Source organism: Thamnophis sirtalis, unplaced genomic scaffold, assembly GCF_051295495.1.
Source record: "Thamnophis sirtalis isolate CommonGarterSnake01/CBP01778 unplaced genomic scaffold, rThaSir2_p1.2 scaffold_15, whole genome shotgun sequence".
Lineage (NCBI taxonomy): Eukaryota > Metazoa > Chordata > Lepidosauria > Squamata > Natricidae > Thamnophis > Thamnophis sirtalis.
The window spans coordinates 36,842,629-36,860,221 of NW_028261395.1; the positions used below are offsets into that span (position 1 = coordinate 36,842,629).

Below are 17,593 nucleotides of genomic sequence, written 5' to 3' on the forward strand. Positions count from 1 at the left end.
CCACGGCCATTTTGGTAAAGGGGGTGGAGTTTCAGGAGGCAGAAAATGCTGTATTCAATGTATAAGACACACCCAGATTTTCACCCTTTTTTGAGGGAAAAAGGTGCGTATTATACTCCGAAAAATACAGTAGTGTCTCTAGGCTAATATCGGTTTTGACTCTTGCCACTCCTACACACTTGCTCTAATGTAAATCTTCCCTATAGCCCATGGGTGTCAAAACTTGCTGTGTCATGTTGCCATCATGTGACATTTCGTGGTGTTTTTATCTGAGCAGCTGGTGTGGGTGTGGCCTGCGCATGACACATCTGGCTTGCAGGCCAGCAGTTTGACATCCCTGCAATCAAGCTTTCTTGATTGATTGTCCTTAGAACAGACACAAAGCCAGCACATTTTCACGCCTGTCCTGATTTTTAAACTTCCTTTCAAAAAACAAAAATGCATGCAGTTCTCTTTAAATTAAAACAAGTAAAGATGCTTTGAAAGTAAGCTTGATTCACGGACAAATCTCTATAGTTTTCTCGACAGCAATCCAGGAATAGTTTGTTCTTGCCTTTCAGGGTTTTGTTTTTTTGTTTGTTTGGTTTTTACCTTTCAATCTAGATCACTGAAGGTTATCCAGTGCCATTACCTGATCATGAAAATGCTAAATTGGGTTGGGCCTCTTTGGGGCCAGAATGATGTACATCAATTAAGAGGATATTATGGCTCATTTTGCTCAAGAACAAGCACAGAGTGTGCCTTTATTTTAGAGTCCGCGGAAGCCGGTTCAAGCATTTCCCATGAAGACACGATCTGTCACGTTTTCACCACATAAGGAAAACACAAGCTGTAACTTCTGTGGAAAAAAGGTACCGGCACTTCAGTCCTAATATTATGCTTGGGATGATGTCACCTTAAGAAAGAATATTGTAGACCACCAGAACATGTCGAATGGGCCATTCTATATGTACGGGTAGTCCTCGCCTTACAACACTTCATTTAGTGGCTGTTCAACGTTACAATGGCACTGAAAAAAGTGCCTTATGATTATTTTTCACACTTATGTGCCGAGGTGATGCAGGGGTTAGAGTGCAGTACTGCAGGCTACTTCAGCTGACTGCTAGCTGCAGCTCGGCAGATCGAATCTCACCAGGCTCACGGTTGACTCAGCCTTCCATCCTTCTGAGGTGGGTAAAATGAGGACCCATATTGTTGGGGGCAATAGGCTAACTCTGTAAGCCACTTAGAGAGGGCTGTAAAGCAGCGGTCACCAACTGTTGGTCCGTGGACCACTGGTGGTCCGCGAGAAAATTTTGGTGGCCCGCAGAAAAATTATTTGCATTTCTTAAATATTGCACTAAATCAGGGGTCCACAAACTACGGCCCCTGGGACGGATACCTGCAATGAACACTTGTGTTGATGCAGAGAATCGCCCCCTTCAGGGTATTTTTGTGCAGGTCAGAGAGGGGGAGAAATTCTGACTTGGGGTCTGTTTCAGCCTCCTGGTGCTCCTTTGGATGAAGGCAGGAGGGAAGCACTGCTGGTGGCAAAGAGGGCCTCATTCCAGTGGTACTGCATCATGGCCATATGACAATCTCAGCCCGCTGAGCCACCAGGCGCTGGCACCTGGCCTTGTATTCCAGCAGGCCATCCCTCTGCTTGGAAAGCCTATGCTCGTAGTCCTCAGTGAGCTGCTTCTATTGAGCCTCCTTCTCAGTCAGATCCAATCTGAACTAAGCCAGTTGTTTTGCCAACTCTTTCTCTTGATGGCTGCTTAGCTCCAGCAACTGCTTCCTATTGGGGCCCTAAGGAGCCCGGGCAGGCAGGCAAGAGGCTGACTCTGTAAACCACTGTAAAAGCACTATGAAGCAGTAGATAAATCTAAGTGCTGTTGCTATTATGACCATTGTAGCATTCCCATGATCATGGGATCAACATTCAGATGATTGGCAACTGACTCATATTTATGACAGTCGTGTGATCCCCTTTTGCGACCTTCTGAGAACCGAAATCAATGGGGAAGCCAGATTCACTTAACAACTGTGTTACTAGTTTAACAACTGCCGTGACTCACTTAACAAATGGGGCATGAAAAGTCATAAAACGGGGCAAAACTCAATAAATTTCTCACATAAATTTTGGACTCCATTGTGGTCATAATTCGAGGACTACCTGTAACTATGTCAAAACAGTTTCCCTGCTGGGAAACTTAACAACTCAGGGTTTGTTTGTTTTTTAGCTTCTAAAAGATGGACATAATGGAGGTGTGTGACAGTTATGGCAGGACAGATTTCCTCATATTTCTGGAACAAGAGATCTCAAAATGGAAGTAAGCAGCAGGAAATGAAACAACTAGAATAAATAACACATAAAAAAGTAAAGGTTCCCCTTGCATATATGCGCTAGTCATTCCTGACTCTAGGGGGAGGTACTCATCTCCATTTCAAAGTCGAAGAGCCAGCACTGTCCGAAGACGTCACCGTGATCATGTGGCCGGCATGGCTAAAGGCCGAAGCCGCACAGAACGCTGTTATCTTCCCACCAAAGGTGGTCCCTATTTTTCTATTTGCATTTTTACATGCTTTTAAAATGCTAGGTTGGCAGAAGCTGGGACAAGTAACAGGAGCTCACTCCGTTACACAGTGCTAGGGATTCGAACTGCTGAAATGCCGACCTTTCTGATCGACAAGCTCAGTGTCTTAGCCATTGAGCCACTGTCCCTTTTAAATAACACATGCTTGGTTAATTATGCTTGCTTTTCATGTCTTGTCAGAATTCAGAAATATATACTTGTTTAATGGATTGACAGACGACATTGATTGGTGTTTTCCCAAAACAACACTAGAAAATTCTTGTTTATCTTAAAAAAAAAAACATGAATTGCCAACTAATCCTACAAGCCAACAAAATTAGTAACTGTTGGAAGTAGAAAAGAGCAAACAGTACAACACCCACACCTTGCAAGAATCCAGCTCTAAGCGTCCCCAATAGATCTCTCTGTGTCCTTTGCCAATGGCAAAGTAGGGCTCATTCCCTTCCTAGTGAGTTGGTTTCACAATCAGAAAGCTCTTAGCACATTAGTAAGTTTTCTCAAACACGCAACAACATATTGACTTGCTTTCATGCTCCTTAAGATGTAAGAAAGTTGAAAAGAAGCCACCTTTTTCATAAGACACTCTTTCAAATACCTAATGAGGCCTAATCTCTTGCTAAACCTCAGTTTCATAATTGGCATCGGCACCTTTATTTGAACACCTTTGCTTGCACTCTTACCAACAAGTCAGAGAGCACCAAGGACTCCAGAGTGTGACTGACCTGAAATCACACGTGAGTTTCCTTGGTTGAGATGGGATTAGAATCTGGGCCGCCCTGTTGCAATATAGCGCCTTAAACACTTCCCTGCACAAACTGGACACAGTATATGGAGTGGGATCTGAAGGATGGAGAATAAACCAGAACAATTACATCCCCCATTGTGGAGTGGTGCTGCATCCTAGAGATGGAGCTCCCTCCTCAGAATCATGAGGCTATGAGTTTGATCCTAGGTAGAGGCAGATATTTCTCTCTCGGGGCACAATGAGAATATATCTGCTGAACAAAAACTCCGTATTTGTTCAGAGGGCATACGGCCATTAAACACTCTGCGAGCTCCATTCAGTTGCCCAGACTCCACCTCGCAACGGATTATGGGGTCGTTATAAGATGATGAACTACATCCCCCATTTTAGAAATGCTATCAATGCATCTTAACATTGCTTTCTCCATTCTTTTCTCTATGATAGCTGCAAAACATTGCTCACTGGTATCCTGCATGCAATCTGCTAGAATTCTAAGATTCTGGTGGTACTATTATTAGGCAGGTATCTTTCGCCCTATAGACTGATGCCTAACATATTTTGATATGAGAACTGGGGAGTAATGTGATGAGGCTTAGCCAAATCGAATTTAAAGACTTTTTTTTTCAGAGCTCCTCTTCTCTTCTTTCTTTTTCTTCCTCTTCTTCTTCTTCTCTGTTCTCTTCAAGGCGAGAGTCCCTCGTTAGTAATCAAAACAGATTCCCAAACCACAGGTCTAAAAAGCAGCCAATGGGAGAGGACGTTCCTTGCCCGAGTCTCCTCCACCAATCGTAGCGCTGCAATTGACGGATCGGCCAATGGGAGCGAGTTTAGCTCTCTGTTTTTCTCTCTCAGCTTATTCCGGCTTTGCCCGATGCTTCTTCCTCTCTTCTGCTAGTCCGGCGCGTCCCACGACTTGGTGCGGCTTTGCAGCAGAGCTCCGCCGGGCGGGGTACAACTCCGACCTCCCCGTTTCTCGGGAAGGGGCGAGGAAGGATCAAGGCAGCACTGCAGGGGCGACCCTGGAAGCGACGCGCTTCCTTGGCTTTAAACTCTCCTAGCGTTTTTGCAGGATTGGGATTCCTTCGGGCGATCAAGTCGAGAGATCCGCTGGCGAGGGGATCTCGACTTTTATTTCCCCCCTATGTCCGAAACTTTAGGATCGACAGCAGCCCGGGCTGGCTGCGTGATCTCGGTGTCTCATTCCCGGGACACCCGCGGGTGTTGCAGCGGCAGCGGCGTCCTCTTGAGTCGAGATCCCCCGGGTATCGTTCTTTGCCCCGGGATCCTCTTTGCCCCTTTCCTTCTAGAATTCGAGCACCCCGATTGGTCACAGGAGAAAGTCCTGCTCTCCGATCGCTTCTTGCCGGGCCTCCAGATCCAGGTTCTTAAGGCAGGTGGGGACAACAGCAGCAAAGCCAACCGGGATCGCCTGGCTGGAGACCTGGGGGGAAATAACCCCGTGCTGAGGTTTAATCCGCTTTCGAATCGGGGTCGATCCCCCAACGGTTGGAGGCACTGCGAGGCTGAGCTGCTGATGGTAGCCGCCTGCCCGCAGTTCCAGGAGGCCTTCTCCCAAATCTTCAGCACCTCCGATCGGTGGCATTTTGGTGGGAATGACTTTGAGGAAGAAGTCAATACTTTGGAGAAGGACTTGCCTTGCCTGCATTGGTTTGCCCTGCTGAGGATCCTGGAGCCCGATTCCCACGGGGCGAGTTGGGTGAGCTGCGTCCCAGCCGGATCCCTCAGGAAGGGGGACACCGTCTTCACCTGTGGCTCCCCTTTTGGCTCCTTGTGCCCGGAGATCTTCATGAATACGCTTAGTAAAGGGATAGTCAGCAACCTGGCAGGAGCAAACAATGCCCTCCTCTTGACTGATGCCCGTTGCTTGCCTGGCACCGAAGGTGGCGGTGTCTTCGTCACGTCAGGAATGGGTCCTCATCTGGTCGGGATCATCGTGGCTCCGCTTTGCTGGAAATCCACCGAGTGGGTTGGCTTGACTCTGGTTTGTGCCGTTGACGCCATTCTGGAGAGTGTCGCAGGGATCCTTTCAGGGTCTCGGGGTTCGAAGCCCTGGTTGCTCCCTGCAGAACTTGTGACCAGGTCACATGCTATGATGGCGCTCAGAAATGGACTGGACAGGCACCTGTTGGATGTTGTAGTTCTGGTAGAATGTGGACCCACCTGGGGGTCCGGGGTGATGATGAATTCAAAGCTGATGCTAACCTGTCGACATGTGGTCTGTGGAGCATCAAGTGTCTGTATCAGGTTTCTAACTGATCCTAAAAGGTGAGTCTGAATATTAATAATTGTTTAGGTGTTCCTTTGTTCTCCTGGGTGTCTCTAATACAACCTGAACATGTACATCTGAGCAGCGTGGGTGAAGTTTAGGAGAGAGCAGGTGTGGCAGTCTTGAGGTTGTGAGTATACACGGTCTTATTCCCAGACTGAGGAAGTTTCAGCATCCCCAGCAGTTTGTATGTATGTGTGTGTGTGTATAATATATATATGTATGTATATATATGTCTGTGTGTGTGTATATATGATAAAGGAGTCGTTCTCTGTAGCTCAAATGGTTAACTCCCTGCCTGGGAGGCAATGGAGCACAGGTTCGATTCCCAAACTTGGGTATGGCTAGCTGATGAGAGCTAAATAGCTTGAAATAGATCTATACTAGTCTCCCTTTATTTATTTATCAGCATAAATATAACATATATATATATAGACAGACAGACATAGAGAGAGAAAGACAGAGAAACAGAGAGAGAGAGAGACATAGAGAGAAAAAGACAGACAGAGAGAAACACACAGACAGACAGAAGCGAAGAGTGTTTTCCAACTTTACAGATGTATGTGAATCTAAGAGCAACTTTGGGATGCTGGGCTTCTGGATCAGAAAGGTTGGTGGTTCGATTCCCTAGTGCCACGTAATGGAGTGAGCTCCTGTTACTTGTCCCAGCTTCTGCTAACCTAGCAGTTCAAAATCACGTAAAAATGCAAGTAGAAAAATAGGAACCACCTTGGTGGGAAGGTAACAGCGTTCCGTGCTCCTTTGGCGTTTAGTCATGCCATATGACCATGGAGAAAGTCTTTGGACAACGCTGGCTCTTCGGCTTTGTAACAGATGAGCAGCGCCCACTAGACTCGGGAACAACTAGCACAGATGTGCGAGGGGAACCTTTACCTAACAGCAACTTTAAAGATTCTGGGTGGGTTCTAAGAATGTAAACACAAGAAGAGAGTAATAAATTAAAATGATAAAAAAGAACAGTAATAATAAATCAACCCTCTCCATACACAGATATCAATAAGAATTTACCAAGCTTTGAAGGACCAATGAAATAAATCTTTAAAGAGTTTCCAAAAATGTTTTTATTTTTAAAAAAGTTTCTTAAAAGTGAAGAGAAATGGAACTTTATGGACCTTTGCAGGTAAGAAATACCAAACTAGTGGTCCCTCCACATAGACTATTGTTACCCTGCCACTTCAGAGAGAAAAAAGTCTCTTCACAGGGCTTCCTAAGATGTCCTTGCCAGATGGACAGGCTTGATAATAGCAGAACAATAGTTGACTGTGGTAACCCACAGCACTGCAGGGTACATAATTATCCATCTGAATCAATTCACTGCGGGATGTAGGCTCCTCATGCAAAGTTGTAGACCATGACATGTAATTCTTGACTTGTGACCCCAATCGAGTTTCCATAGCTAAGCAAGGCAATTGCTAAGTAAGTCATGCCCAATTTCATAACCTTTGCCACGTGTTACTCGGTTTCCCTGAAAATAAGACCTCCCCGGATAATAAGCCCAATCAGGCTTTTGAGCGCTTGCACTAAAATAAGCCCTCCCCCGAAAATATTGCAAAACAGCAGCAGCCATGAGGTGACCATGCTCGCTGCCTCCTGCACCTCAAAAATAATAAGACCTCCCCCAAAATTAAGCCAAGTGCTTCTTTGGTGGGTCAAAAGAAAATAAGACCCTGTCTTATTTTGGTGGAAACACAGCAGAAAAGTATCGTGATGCTTTGACTGGTTGAAAAGAATCTTCTGCCCCATAAAAAGTAATCCAATGGTTGCTTTGGCCAGTAGCTGATTATCTGAACAGATTAACAGAGATGGCTGTCCAGTCTCTTCTTGAAAGCTTCCAGTGCTTATAATGAGCTTTGATTAGACTGGCATCATGGCCCAGCTTGATGTGGTAGTTGAATGAATCTGGGTCTCGATTCATTCAGTACTCATACTCGAAACACAATATTAAGCAGATGACTGCAGTTCTTAAATGGATCATACGGTTGAACGAATCTGGCTTCCCAAAGACTTTGTTTATCAGACATTGGCTAGGAAGGTCACAAATGTTGGTCACCTGGCCCCAGAAGGCTGCAACTGCCATAAATGCATGCTGGGTACCAAGCATATAACCATGGGGATGTTGTGATGGTTGGTAGTCCGAGGCCTGATTGTAAGTCACTTTTTTCAGTTCCATTCTAAGCAGGGGTGGGCTTCAAAAATTTCAACAATGGGCTCTCTGCCCAGTTGCTGGGTGGGCGTGGCCATGGTGGGCATGGCCTAGTCGGCCTCCTGCACCACAGCATGAGGGCTGCTTTCATCTTCTCTGGGCTCCAGAGGCTTTCCTCGAGCTTCTGGGAAGCAAAAACTGCCTCCCCCGGGATCTGGAATGCCTCCAGAGGCAGGAAACAAGCCCGTTTCCAGAACTCCCCCCCCCCTTTCTGAGCCTCCGCGTGGACCCTACACTTACTTCGCATCCAAAACAGACTATGTGGAGACTCCCGGGAGGCATGGGGTGGGAGGGGCCAGCCAGGTTGGGATTTGGAGGCTCTCCGAACTGGCCATGACATTAACTGTGGGTTCTCCCGAACCCAGGTGAACCTGTAGCAGCCCACCCCTGATTCTGAGTCTGAATGGTTGTTAAACAAATGGTTATTAAGCTAAGGACTACCTATATTTGCCATGCCAATACATTGCATGGTGGTGGATGTTTTTCAACTTCCCAAATAAGGGTGTAGGGAGAATAATTGGCTTATAGTAACTCAGCTGACTTCTTAAGGTAGGGTTAGAATCCTGTCTTCCTGTTCTTAGTCCAGCAATTTAATCATTGCACTTCACTGGGGATGGATGGATGGATGGAGAATTAGAGTTACGTTGATTATTCCTTTTGTGCTAAACTATGCAAGAACTGTATGTTCTATTCTCAGTTAAATTTTGGATTGTGGTCAAATACAAATTCTTGGAGAAGCAGCAATTGGAGTGCAATTACGGTGGCTTTGGATTCCACCATATCCAAAGGGAGTCAGGTTAGAGGAGACTGTTTTAGAAGAACTGATAACTTGTGGCGCAGTGGTTAGAATGCAGTACTGCAGGCTATTTCTCTTGACTGCTGGCTGCCTGCAATTTGGCAGTTTAAATCTCACCAGGCTCAAGGTTAACTCAGCCTTCCATCCTTCCGAGGTGGGTAAAATGAGGACCCGAAATGTTGGGGGCAATAGGCTGATTCTGTAAACTGCTTAGAGAGGGCTGTAAAACACTGTGAAGCGGTATATAAGTCTAAGTGCTATTGCTAATATAGTGCAGTTCCCATTTTATGCATTGAAACATAAATTCAGAGAGCTCTACCCATAGAAAAGAAAACAGACACATGAAGGTGAAAATCCATTCCAGACTAAAATTCTTGGTAGTTACATTTAAATTTAAGTTGCCAGTAGACCACAACACACAATCTCATTCTTAGACTGGAATTAACGACCTCCCCAATTTTTCCCAGGCAAAGGCTGACTGTAGCCCAGTTCAGTTATGGAAGGAGACTGGTCTCTGGCCTAAAGAGATGCAGAAGAAATGAAATGGATTTGAATCCTGATTCTGGTGGTTTCAACACCCCTCTGTTTTACATCCCAGGAAGGCATGATCCTGCTCTCTTACTGAAAGTATCTGGTGCACACCTAAAAATATTTTGATTTACTTCGACTGCTGTTATGTGCAAAATTTCCTGTTGGATTTTGTCCCCGTCCTCATTTTAACCAGCTGAACAGTGGCAAATTATGTTTTGCTTTCAGTCTCCTTCAAATATTGTTTTCTTTTTTCTTTTCCTCCTAGGGATTCTGTAGTGAAAGGAAAGGTAGTGTTTTCAACAAAGGACTCTTCCCCCTATGATATTGCATTGGTAGAGTTGGAAGAAGGTTTATCCACATTGCCAGAGCTTCCTCTAGCATCAGCGTTTCATCCAGGTGAGAGCAGAGTAATGCATCCAGGCTGGTGTCTCTTTTTTGTTATTTTGTCTACATAGGGCTGTAAAGAAGAATAATGGAATAAGAAAGTTAGAAGGGACCTTGAAGGTCTTTCTAGCCTGGGGGTCGGCAAACGGTGGCTCTGGAGCTGCATGTGGCACTTTCATCCCTCTGCTGCGGCTCCCTGGCGCCAGTTGGCTCCACAATCGATAAGGTTTTCAGTTAGAATAGGTAGAGGAAAAAGGATGCCGCACTAGGAGGAGACTCTATGGTAGGGGAACCAGACTTCCAGTCAGCTCCAGAATTGAATGGGAGGCTTCCGGTTAGGACCCTTGTGGCTCTTTGAGTTTTTAAGGATGCCGAGCCCTGTTCTAGACCAATCCCCTATTGTATAGGCAGGAAACCCTGTGCAATTCCAGAGAAATGGCTGTCTAATCTGTTCTTTAAAACCTCCAGTGATGGAGCACCCGTGGCACGACAAAACCGCGGTCCACTAAAGCACGCCCGATTAAAGCGCGTCGCTGACGTCATCAGCAGCGCGACAACAACGACCGCGGAGAAAAAAGGGCGCTTTAAAAAGCGCTTTTAAAGCAAGCCAATTCACGTTAAGGTAAGGGTTAGGGTTAGGGTTAGGTTAAGGGTTAGGGTTAGGGTTAGGTTAAGCGTTAGGGTTAGGTTTAGGGTTAGGTTAAGGGTTAGCGTTAGGTTAAGGGTTAGGTTTAGGGTTAGGTTTGGGGGGGTTAGGTTTAGGTTTACGCGTTAATTTTAGCTTTACCGCTCACAGCGTGCTTTTTTCGTCGCGCTGTGATGACGTCAGGTACGCGGTTTTGTCGAGCGTGCTTTAGTCGACCGCGGTTTTGTGGTGGAACCGGAGCACCTACAACTTCTGAAGGCAAGCCATTCCACTGATTTAGTTTTCTCACTGTCAGGAAATTTCTCCTTAGTTTTAGGATGCTTCTCTCCTTGATTAGTTTCTACCTTTTTCTTCTTATTCTGCCTTCAGGTGCTTTGGAGAATAGGTTGCCCCCCCCCCCCCTTCTTTGTGGCAGCCTCTCAAATATTGTTGTATTAAATATTGATGTCCGTCACTTAACATTGGACTATGAAACAATTAATTTTGAAGCTGACATTGATAAATAATGTATCAAACATTTAATGGGAAAGTATGAAGCCTTACATATTGAAACCATCATTGAAGAGATAGGCAAATATATTTTAAATTAAATTTGACCTGAAATTGAGTCCCAAACGATTCCTTTGAATGGAGCAGATTAACAGAGTTGGAAGGGGCCTTGTAGGTCATCTAGTCTTTTTTATAGTGTGGTGACCAGAGCTGGACTCCGTATTCTTATGTGTGTCTTACTAAGGTTTTATAGAGTGGTATTAGTACCTCACTTGATTTTGAATGCATCCCTCTGTTAATGCAATTTAGGATTGCATTTGACTTTTTTGGCGGCTGCTGCACACATTTGGCTCATATTTAATTGGTTGTCCACTAAGACTCCAAGATCTCTCCCACAGTTACTGCTGTTAAGCCTGATTTCACCCAGTCTATATGTAAAACGTCTAAGTGTATATGCTATATGTATAAAGCAGTTTTTTCCCAAGATGAATCCAGGGCTTCTCCTTTGGAGCAGGTTATTTTAATCATGTTGGAAATATTTGGAGCTTGCAACAGAATTGTTTGCTGCTTGAAATACTTGTGAAGCATTCAAAAGAGCTCTTACAAAATAAGTGTTTGGCACACCCAATAATTACTTCATACTCGGGAGTTTATGCCTTAAGTGGAGTTTATAGCTGCCATGTTTTTCACAGCACAGCTATTTATGGAGATCTGCATGATTTGCAGACGAAAGAGAGGTTTCTGATGAAAAAAGCGACTTACGGTTGATCCTCGTACTTATGACCATCGCAATGACCGTTTGGTTACGTGATCATGACTCAGCTGCTGAGCAACTGGTATAGATTTAGAACAGTTGCAAAATTCTAGGGTCATGTGATCACCAATGACAATCTTCCGACTGGCTTCTAATAAGCCAAATAATGGGTAAGCTGGTAGGGAAGTTGCAAATCACAGTGAGTGAGTTAGTGAGTTAGTTAGGAAATTTCACCTAGAACTAAGGAGAAACTTCCTAACAATTAGAACAATTAACCAGTGGAACTGCTTGCCTTCAGAGGTTCTGGGTGCTCCATCACTGGAGGTTTTTAGGAAGAGACTGGATATTGTGTTTCCCCGAAAATACGACCTGTCCTGAAACTAACACCTTGCCACATTTTTTGTGTGGGCAAAAATATAAGCCCACCCCCGAAAATAAGCCCCCTGGATAACCCCCCCCTCCGGCCAGGTAGTGCACCACTCACTGACCTAGCGGTATCCCGAAGGAGCCAAACCGCAGAACCCGGTGGCGGAAAGGCCCTCACATTGCTTGGCGCTTTTGGGATACTGCTAGGTTGGGGAGTGGCGTTCTGCCTGGCCGGAGGAGGGAGTTGCTGGGCAGCTGCTCCCTTGCAAACTGGCGCCCGAAGAGCCGGGTACAGCCTCAGGGGCAAAGCAGCCATGAGGTGACCATGCTCATGAGCAGCCTCCCGGCAAACCCCCTCTCCACCCGGGCAGAACGCCATTCACTGACCTAGGGGGTGTCCCTAAGGTGCCAAGGCACGTGGTGCTTTGCCCACTCCCCAGCTCCCGCGGCTTGGCACATTAGGGATAACCCCTAGGTCAGTGCATGGAGCTCTGCCCAGCTGGAGCGGGGGTTTGCCAGGCGGCTGCTCATGAACATGGTCACCTCATGGCTGCTTCGCCCCTGAGGTTGTGCCCGGCTCTTTGGGAACTAGTTTGCAAGGGAGCAGCTGCCCGGCAATCCCAAAACAATAAGCCCTCCCCCTATAATAAGCCCAAGGCCATGTTTTGTGGGGCAAAAGAAAATAAGACCCTGCCTTATTTTGGGGAAAACACGGTTGCTACTTAAATGGTATAGAGCAGTGATGGTAAACCTTTTTCTTATAGCGTTCCAAAATTGTGTGTGCCCACACCAATTCAATCCTTCCTGACACACACACCCAGCACATGCGTGCACGACCCCTCCCTAGGCTCCAGAGGCTTTCCTGAAGCCGGGGGAAGGCGAAAACGGCTTCCCACGGCCCGCCAGAGGCCCTCCAGAAATAGTTTGCGAACTTCTGGTTGGCCCATTGCGGGCTTTTTTTTGCCCTCCCCAGGCTTCAGGAAAGACCCTGGAGGCTGGGGATGGCAAAAAACTGTCCCAATGGGCCAACCGGAAGTTTGGAAATGACCCGTTTCCAGCTTCTGGAGGGCCTCCGGGGTGCTGGGAGAGCCTGTTTTTGGTTTCCCCAGGTTTCACGAACTTCTGGTTGGCAACTTGGGGCCGTTTTTCACCCTACGCAGCCTCCAGAAGCTTTTCTGAAACCTGGGAAGGCCGAAAACAATCCCAAATTATTTGCAAGGATTGGGTGTTGTATAATTGCATATTTCATCTGCCTTTTTCTTAATGAATTTTTGAGTTAATGTACCAAAAAAATGACAAAGAGTAAAGTATATTTTACATTGCAAAAAATGTAACGGTGGCATCCAGAACATCATGAGAAGGTTCTTGATGACTGTGGTCTGGTTTGTGTGTTTTTCAATCAGGAGAAGATGTCAGTATTGTGAGCTTTGGTGTCTTCGGTCAGGCCTGTGGACCGTCTGTTACATCGGGAATCCTCTCAGCTGTGATCACCGTAGAAGATAAGCCAGTGATGCTCCAGGCCACCAGTGCAGTTCACGGTGGCTCAAGTGGAGGCGCCCTCTTTGGCACCCACAGTGGGAAACTTCTAGGTAAGGTGGAGTGGATTTGCAACCAACCAAATTCTCTCAACTGTTGACCCAAAATAGGAACATCCAAAGCAGTAATATAAAGAAAAATCGGTGGTGTGTAATGATTACACTTTCTTTCTTCTTGAACTCACTTCTTGAGGATATCAGCTTGAAGAAAATAAGTTTCTAGCTTTCAGTTCAAGAAAGGCAACATTGTTGTCCTTTACACGTCACTGAACTACAATTCTCAGCAGACCAGATGCCTCTAGCAGGGTTCCACCACAAAACCGTGTTCGACTAAAGCGCGCTCGACGAAACCGCGTACCTGACATCATCACAGTGCGACGAAAAAAGCACGCTGTGAACGCTAAAGCTAAAATTAACCCCTAAACCTAAACCTAACCCACCTAAACCTAAACCTAACCCTAAACCTAACCCTTAACCTAACCCTAAACCTAACCCTTAAACTAACCCTAAACCTAAACCTAACCCTAACCCTTAACCTAACCCTAAACCTAACCCTAACCCTAACCCTTACCTTAACTTGAATCGGCTTGCTTTCAAAGCGCTTTTTAAAGCGCCCTTTTTTCTCCGCGGTCGCTGTTGTCGTGCTGCTGATGACGTCAGCGACGCGGTTTAATCGGGCGCACTTTAGTGGACCGCGGTTTTGTCGTGCCACGCTCTAGCACAGGTGTGTTCAAACTCATTGTGAGTTTGCCCTACATGGTATCGGACCTGGCTACTTGAGAGACTGCCTCTTGCCAATTACCTCCCTGAGGTCTATAAAATCGCACAGACTAGGCCTCCTCCGGATTCCATCTGCTGGTCAATGTCGGCTGGCGACTCCCCGGGGGAGGGCCTTCTCTGTTGCTGCTCCGGCCCTATGGAACGATCTCCCCGTGGAGATCCAGACCCTTACTACCCTTCCAACCTTCCGCAAAGCGACCAAGACCTGGCTGTTCCGGCAGGCCTGGGGCTGTTGACCTTGTCCAGCCCCATCCTAAGTTGTGAATGTTGTGGATCTTTTAATGTTGTCTTGTTTTTGTATGTCCTTCCCTTTCCCTCTTTTACTTGTAAGCCGCCCTGAGTCTCTTTGAGAGTGGGCGGCATACAAATTAATTAAATAATAATAAATAATAATAATTGTGGGCCGCATCAGGGCTGTGGTTGACCTTGGGGTGTCAAGTCAACTGAGTGAGCATGGCCAGCTTGATGCCACTCCCCAAAATGCTGGCATGTTTCTGCTTTGCACTGAGTAGACCAGGCCGAAGCCACACTGGCCTAATGTTTTCTCTGCACTGGGTAGACTGGGCCGAAGCCATGTGAGTAAAGCCTCTTTGTTTTTCCAGGACAGACCTGCAGGCTGGATCCAACCACATCGCGGGCTGGATGTGGCCGCGGGCCTTGTGTTTGACACCTCTGCTCTAGCGCAATTTCTCATGTTAGCTTCTACAAATTGTTCGGCTTTTTGAATGATTCATCTCTCTCTAAAGCCTCTCCTCAGTCTCGTCTCCTTTAATGTTGCATTTTGGCCCCTTTGAATGCATGTCGGGATATTGAATTCCGTTCTTTTTGTCCTCTGTGTTCTGTTCACAGGAATTGTTGCCAGCAACACACGAGATAACAGCGTTGGTGTGACCTATCCTCACCTCAACTTTAGCATTCCTGTTACAGTCCTGCAGTCAGCCATCTTGCAATATATCCACCATGGAAGCCTGCATGGCTTTCAAGAACTAGACAGAGTAGGAGAAAGAATTCAGGTTGTCTGGAGACTACAAAGAGAACCTGTGGAGATGCCACGCAGCAAACTATGAGAATTTTCACCGAATGAAGAAGTATAGAAGAATATTGGCTTCATATATCTTAGGTCAAGGGTAGTCAACCTTTTTATACCTACCGCCCACTTTTGTATCTCTGTTAGTAGTAAAATTTTCTAACTGCCCACTGGTTCCACAGTAATGGTGATTTATAAAATAGGGAAGTAACTTTACTTTATAAAATTTATAAAGCAGAGTTACAGCCAACCCCTACTGCCCACCATGAAAGCTGGAATGCCCACTAGTGGGTGGTAGAGACCAGATTGACTACCACTATCTTAGATCAAGGCTACCTGTTGAAGTGTCTCATCCCTCGAAGACACTCCTTGTCCCACATATACTGGCAGAGAGGGCATATTTTTGTTCCCATTGATAAAAAAAACTCCCAACTGTTGGATCTAGAAGATCCTTCGTCCATCCATCCATCATCTATCTATCTATCTATCTATCTATCTATCTATCTATCTATCTATCTATCTATCTATCTATCTATCCATCCATCCATCCATCCATCCATCCATCCATCTTCTGACCTAGGCTTCCACAAACCACGAAGCAGACTCCTCATCCTGACAAAAAACACTTTTATTAAGTTACTTAATTCCTCTTATTCACATCCAGCAAAGTCTTTCAAGAGTGAATATATAGTCACAGACCTTATCTGGCTTGGAGAACTGCCAGGCCAATATCTTCAAAACTTAGCAAGGAGCCTCAGAGTCACGAACCAATTAAGTGAACTAATTGTCTCCTGTAAACTTCACTCCCCTTTCGCTCCTCTTTTATTTCCTCTGAGAGGGGCATTTATCGTCCACCTGTGGCCTTACTCCCAAGTTGACCCTTGTTCTTTAGCTGTTCCCTTCTGGCAACTGCGCATGCGCACACTGGGAACAGACTCCAGCTGTTCGTCTGCCTCATTGATATCTGACACTGAAGGCAGCTGATAACTAGCATACAGCTCCATCTCTGCCTCAATCCTTGGCAAGAATGCAGGAATGAACTAATTGTGTCCTGCAAACTCCACTTCCCTTTTGCTACTCTTTTATTCCCTCTGGGAGGGACCATTCATTGTCCACCTGTGGCCTTACTGCCAAGTTGACCTTTGTTCCTTAGCTGTTCCCTTCATCTAGCAACTCTGCACATGCTCACATTGGGAACAGGCTCCAGCTGTTCGTCTGCCTCACTGATGTCTAACTCCAAAGGCAGCTGATAACTGTCAGATGGGCCTGGTGCCCTCTCTGCCTCCGACACAGAACCCTCATCAGAGCCTTCCTCAGACTCCAGGACTGGCCCATGATCCTCCCCAACCTTCTCATGTCCAAATCTGCTGCCAGCTCCACTGGCTCTCTCTCTGTCCCTCCCTCCCTCCCTCCCTCCCCCCCTCCCTCCCTCCCTCCCTCCCTCTCTCATCTATCTATCTATCTATCTATCTATCTATCTATCTATCTATCTATCTATCTATCTATCTATCTATCTATCTATCTATCTCTATCTTACCCTTCAAAGCGAGGTCTACCTCCACCCTCCTATCCTTCCCTAAGACTTCCCTAGCGAAGACCTGGCTGTGGGGAGTTCCACGCTGAAGGTGGTTGTTAGATTGATAGCAAACCTTACCTCACTGCTTGCTCTCTGTTTCTCTACCCACCCATCTTTTATTCTCATATCGCTGTATCATTGTTTTCTTTTTCATTCTTTATTCCATTGTTCCATTACTTTGCTTGCTGTTAATGTTTGTGCATTTTTTCCCTCTTGTTTTTATTGTTGTAAGCCATCTAGAATAGCCGCGCTTGTAAGATAGGCGACATATAAATTTAACAAATAATAAAATACAGTATGTTCAGACTGCACTATACTGGGTTAAAGTGCTTCTATTGCTGTTGCGGGATTACAAGGTGGTACAAATAAAAGGGAAAGTTTCATTTGTTTCAGTAGTCATCACACTTACACTGCTTCACAGTGCTTTACAGCAGGGTTCCCCAACCTTTTGGACCTCAGGAAACACTAAATTCATAATTTTAAATCCCGCAGACTACTAATATGATCTGCCTAATGGCTGGGTGTGTGGGTGTGGCTAGATCATGTGACTGAATGGGCATGGCCAACGTAATGTCACTCACGTCGAGGGGCACCTCAACGGCCTCTACTCATGCTTTCTCCTCCCAGCTACTCTTCGCTTGCCTGCCCAGGCTCCTTAGGGCCCCAATAGGAAGCAGTTGTTGGAGCTAAGCAGCCACCAAGAGAAAGAGTTGGCAAAACAACTGGCTCAGTTCAAATTGGATCTGACCGAGGAGGAGGCTCAGCAGAAGCACCTCACTGAGGATTACGAGCTTAGGCTTTCCAAGCAGAGGGAGGACCTGCGGAAGTGCAAGGCCAGGTACCGGCGCCTGGAGACTCAGTGGGCTGAGATGGTCAG

The 17,593-nt window shown here is 46.1% G+C and overlaps 1 protein-coding gene across 1 annotated transcript; it reads left to right on the forward strand.

Moving 5' to 3' along the window:
• The first annotated feature begins 4,205 nt into the window (after positions 1–4,205).
• Positions 4,206–15,629, forward strand: TYSND1 (trypsin like peroxisomal matrix peptidase 1). Its single transcript, XM_087702122.1, has 4 exons — positions 4,206–5,607; positions 9,425–9,555; positions 13,202–13,387; positions 14,963–15,629. Exons 1-4 carry the CDS (start codon positions 4,463–4,465, stop codon positions 15,178–15,180), a joined length of 1,680 nt encoding a protein of 559 aa, XP_087558248.1. The 5' UTR covers positions 4,206–4,462; the 3' UTR covers positions 15,181–15,629.
• The last annotated feature ends 1,964 nt before the right edge of the window (positions 15,630–17,593 follow it).